This window comes from Galeopterus variegatus, unplaced genomic scaffold, assembly GCF_000696425.1.
Source record: "Galeopterus variegatus unplaced genomic scaffold, G_variegatus-3.0.2 Scaffold5025, whole genome shotgun sequence".
NCBI lineage: Eukaryota > Metazoa > Chordata > Mammalia > Dermoptera > Cynocephalidae > Galeopterus > Galeopterus variegatus.
The window spans coordinates 20,207-25,913 of record NW_007731136.1 but is presented as its reverse complement, the minus strand read 5'-3'; the positions used below and the strand labels follow the sequence as shown (position 1 = coordinate 25,913).

The following is a 5,707-nucleotide window of genomic DNA, read 5'->3' as shown; positions in this document are numbered from 1 at the left end:
ACACTGAGGGTTGCGATCCGTTGCCGGTCGCACAAAAAAAAAAAAAAAAAAAAAAAGACAAAAAAAGGAAAAAAAAATAAAATAAAAAATAAAATAAAATTTATAATCAGTTTCTGAATTAACTAATACTTTTTTGCTGTTGTTAAAGTAGAGAAGTTTGAAAAACCATATGTTGTATTTGATCCTTTACTTTGATAGATTGTTAAGAATGACTGTATTTCTTACTAAGAATATAAATGCAAATATAATATCTCACTACAAGAGAATTTTATTTTTAATCACTGTTGTTTTTGTATACATTTACAGAAATCATAGATACATGAGCCATATGTAAACTTTTTAAAAAACTGGATTAATTTATACAGACTTCTCTAGAATTTTGTATCTAATATATACCTAGAATATTTTTTATGAGACTAGATATTCACCACTGTCCTCACTTCAAAGTATATTATCTGAATAAATAAAATTACTAAAGAATTGTCTGTGTTCAAATATGTAGATTGTTTTCTACTTTTACTTACTCTTAAACAGTATCATTACATTTAGCTATACATAATACAAAGTTCAATTAATTGTTTTTTGAGAAATATAAATTTTAAATTAAATAATTTAAAAGTATTTTTTATTTTAGAAATTTGTTTTATCTGTTCACATTATTGAACTTTCTTATTGTAATAGTTTCAGTTTATTATCTTACATATTCTAAGGACTCAATCAGATCAGGAGAAAGTAAATCTATTTTATCTAATGTACAATTTCTCTTTATAATCTTAATTGGTTACAATAGAATTTTAAGATGTATACTTTTAAAAAATAATCTTAATTGGTTACAGATTTCTGAGTAATGCTGAATTATAGTTGTGATGGTCAGCATCCTTGTATAGCTCCAATTTCAGTGAAAAAATTTTCTAGGATTTAGTCAATTATTAACGTTCACTCACTTAGTCTTGCTGTTTTTAGAAAGCTTAGGAAGCTTTAATTAATGAATCTATATTGGATGATAAAGTGACATTCTCTAAAATATTGCTTTACTCCTTTATACTGTTAATAGAGTGACATAAAAATAGGCAATTACTAATTTTGGACCGTTGCTGTATCATTTAAGTTAAAAATAAAACTATTTGGTCTGCAATACATATCACTTTTTTCATGGTATTGGCAATGTTACAGCTTCTCATATAAAGTCGAAGCAAAAATGATTTGAACCATGTTTAGTATTGTAAATTTTTTTCTGACATATGTGGTTACGGGAAGTATTTAGGCATCCATGATGGAAATAATCACTGGGGAGAAAAGAAAATTTTTTTTTTTTGCAACAAACATATATTTTCACCTCCCACACAGAGAACCTTCATTTTCTCTCACTTCTCTCTTTCTGTCTGAGTCTGTCTCTATCTATCTATCTATCTATCTAACATATTGTACTGTACATGGAATAGTATTATATAGTATCAATTCTATGTTGTCTTGTGGAATATGCTTTCTGGAATTAATTTTATATTTATAAGATTTATTCATATTGTATATGTAGCTATAGTTTGAACACTTGCAGCAAGTATTTCATTGCAAGTAAACATACTATGATTTATCTATTTATTCTTCATTTTTATAGTTTTATCTAGTATGTTTGCATCTATTTAGAAATGAGAGTTATCTTTGAAGTTACTTGTGTTTCCTTTCTAAGTCTTAGCTATTTGGGCATAATGAGCACCTGTTAATCATTCTCTATACACTAGAACTATTTAAATAAAACGAAAATTATTTATTCTTAGAAGATATTTTATAGCTTGCTTAATAAGTACTTTAAATGCTTCAAATCTATTAAAGTTGGAACATAGACTTTTGACAACTCTTTTAGTTATCATTGTAGTTATTTTCTGGTTATATTTTATAGCTTGCTAATTTATAGTTTACTGTTTTTTCATAAATTTTTTACTTTACCTCTCAAGTTCTAACTTCATTTTTATAAAGATGGCCCGAGGATGCCCTTAAAATTTTAAATTTCTAAAAAAATTATGATGTTAGCCCCTTTCTTATTTTAGTATTGAATTTTTTCTGACAAAAATATGTCTTTTTTAATGATTATGAAAGTTTTTTCTCTTATTGATTTTTTTTGAAATAATATGTACTTCAAAACATACTAGGGATTTTATTCTTAGTACATAAAGTTATAATTAGTGCATTATTTAAAAAATATATTAGCTACAGTTTTAAATTAAATGAATCAGCCACTTCTGCATCCTAGTGAATAACTGTGAGTTTTATAGAAATTTGAAACAGGTTTGCAAAATTTTAATATGTAAAATAAACATCTGAATTTAAATAAAGCATTAATTAGATAAGCACAAATTCAGCATAATTTACCTTCCACTTAAAATTTGCAAAATTGTAGGCAGAGTTATTACATTATTGAAAAATAAAATTTAATATTGTTTTAGTAATATCAGTTTATTAATAGTATGTTTTTAAACAAAGATGTAAACAGAATTTCCTGCAGTTTTCCCTATCACTGTTTTTCTTCACTGAAATTTAAAATGAACTTGAAAAAAATTCAATTAAACATTTGCACTTTCAGAACTGAGACACTGGAACAAACTCAGTACTCATTGGATGTTGCAACTTAGAAACTGAATGAAAGCACTGTTTAACTGCAAAATTAAAATTTTTATAAATTATATAATTTATTGTATAATAAAAATGGAATATCTTTTCCACAATCCAGAGGGTCACTCTGGTCTTAGCAGATTTCAGTGATTAGGGAGCCTCTGCCATTTCTGTCATTATTTGAAGCTTGATAAAACAATAATAACTCTAACTACATTTTTAACTTTTGTATGTACTGGTCTCTTTGCTGATTATTTAGTAGTTACTAGATATTGATACATTCCATATACATCTGATTTAAAGCTTATAACTGAGATCAAACTATTTTCCTGGGTGCTAAGAAAGAAGGAAAGAAAGAAAGAAAGATAGAAAGAAAAAAGGAAAGGAAAGAAAGAAAAGACCACAATTATACTTTGAACTTTGAGAAAGACAGAACAAAGCTGAGGATGCTAGAGATTGGGGGGACGGAGGGAGGGGGTTGAGGAGTGATGGGCTGGGGAGTGAGAGTTTGCGTGGTGGGCATGGGGAAAGATTACAATTTGTAATGATGAATATTCTAATAATAATAAAAATAAATTAAGAAAACATGGCTAGGGGCTGGCCCGGTGGCGCACTGCTACAGTGCGCCGCTTGGGAAGCGCGGCAGCGCTCCCGCCGAGGGTTCGGATCCCACATACAGACCAGCCGCTCACTGGCTGAGTGAGGTGCGGGAGCAGTGCCGAGGGTTGTGATCCCGTTGCCGGTCCCGGTCTGGTACAGGCGCGACACTGAGGGTTGCGATCCGTTGCCGGTCACGAAAAAAAAAAAAGACAAAAAGAAAAAAAAAATAAAAAAGAAAACATGGCTATTCATGCTTAATAGTCAGCTTTGTTTTCCTAGATTCAACTAGTATTTATGCTGTTGAGAAAGAGACTCTTACACTATTTGGGGGTCATTTTCCATGTCTTCATCAGTAGTTTATAGAGAAGTTGCAACAGGCTACAATGCAGCTCTAAACAAATGTCACTTTAATATGAAACCTGAAGTTTTAGAATTTAACCATAGGTCTTATTTCATTGCAGTGGCATAATTTTCTTTTGATAAAATTAATAATTTAGAAATTAATGAATTATTTTTGAATCCTGAATCAAGATCTTTATATAATTTATTTAACAACTGGACAAATTTGGAATTAGCTTCAATTAACTGGATGTTTGAACTGGAGGGGTAAAAAATAAATAAACTATTATGTGTTTTGCAGATTAACTTCCCAACTGAGTTGACTTCTATAATACTTTTAACTCTTAGTTAACAGTTTCTTTTGCATGGTTCTAGATTCTATCTTCAACATCCACGAAGTATTACCTCTTAATTGGATATGTTTGTGAATATGGATCCTTTCACATATATTTTCCTGAATATAAATCCACTCATGGAGTTTCTGATTTTTTGTACCTTTTTATTTCTAGACCTTGAGCAAAATCACACAAGAGAAATGAAGAACCATACAAGGCAGATGCAGATAGAATCTATCCTTTTGGGACTGACGGATAATTGTCAGTTACAGATTGCAATTTTCTTTTTTCTACTTCTAAATTACGTATTGAGTATGATGGGGAACTCAACCATCATTGCCCTCACTCTGCTGGATTTCCGTCTCAAGACCCCAATGTATTTCTTCCTCCGTAATTTCTCTTTCCTGGAAATTTTATTTACAACCACCTGCATTCCCAGATTTCTAATCACCACTGTAACCAGGGAAAAGACCATTTCCTACAATGGTTGTATATCTCAGTTGTTTTTTTACATATTCTTGGGGGTTACAGAATTTTTCCTTCTGGCTGCTATGGCCTATGACCGCTATGTTGCTATCTGCAAACCTTTGCATTATACATCTGTCATGAGTAACAAAGTTTGTCATCAGCTCGTACTTAGTTCTTGGGTTATTGGATTCCTGGTCATTTTTCCTCCACTGATTTTGGGTCTTAACCTAAAGTTCTGTGCTTCAAATATCATTGATCACTTCATTTGTGATATTTCTCCTGTTCTGCAGCTGTCATGCTCAGACACACATTTACTAGAATTAATTGCTTTTTTCACAGCTGTGATGACACTCATTGTCACATTGTTTTTAGTAATCCTTTCTTACTGTTACATCATCAAGACAATTCTAAAATTCCCTTCAGCTCAGCAAAAGAAAAAATCCTTTTCCACCTGTTCTTCTCACATGGTTGTTATCTCCATCACTTATGGTAGTTGTATATTTATCTACATAAAACCAGCAGCGAGTGAAAGGGTTACTTTAAGCAAAGGAGTAGCTGTGCTCAATACTTCAGTTGCCCCTTTGTTGAACCCATTTATTTATACTCTGAGGAACCAGCAAGTTAAACAAGCCTTCAGAGCTGTATTTAGGAGGATGTTTTCTGCTTTAGACAGGTAATACTACTTATTGAAATAATTAGCATGAAGCATAAAAGAAACTTTGAACAAAAAATGAATCTGACTCTTCTAGTTTAAGAATTGACATCTAATATTTAATTATTTGTGTTACTTTAGCTTGTCTGAGATTAGAAACTGTTTTCATTCTATCCATTCTGACTTTAACCTTCTGTTCTTCAATATGAAAAACTTTCTATATTAGGAATATAAAATTGCTAAATTGATTTTCTCTAAAGGCATGTTAGAATAAAATTAATGAAGGGGTTTGATTGTATCATAGAAAATAAGTGTTTGAAGAGCTAGATCTGTTAAAATGAGGGCACTTCAAAAGTTTCTGGAAAACTTAAATTAAAAGGTAATGCAAATTTTTTGTCCTTAGAAAAAATTTACCTTGTTTATTTTAAAAGGCCATGTTCTTTCCCTCCCCTCCTAGGAGACTATAGCTAATAATATTATTTTGCATATTTCTAAATGACTGGAGAAGAAAATTTTGATGACAATCACCACAAAGGTACTAAGTGAATCATTGTTCAATATACGCATGTATTGAAACAATACACTGTTCCCAACAAATATGAACAACTAAAAATAAATTTAAAAACATGTTGATTAAAATGATCGGAGACGCGAAGGAAGACACAGCAGACGAGATGCAGGTGAAGAGCGGGGGGGCCACTGCTCT

The 5,707-nt window shown here is 30.9% G+C and overlaps 1 protein-coding gene across 1 annotated transcript; it reads left to right on the top strand.

Moving 5' to 3' along the window:
* Positions 1-4,081: 4,081 nt before the first annotated feature.
* On the top strand, positions 4,082-5,026 carry LOC103604180 (olfactory receptor 6C70). The gene has a single exon (XM_008588762.1). The coding sequence runs from the start codon at positions 4,082-4,084 to the stop codon at positions 5,024-5,026; it is 945 nt and encodes a 314-aa protein (XP_008586984.1).
* The last annotated feature ends 681 nt before the right edge of the window (positions 5,027-5,707 follow it).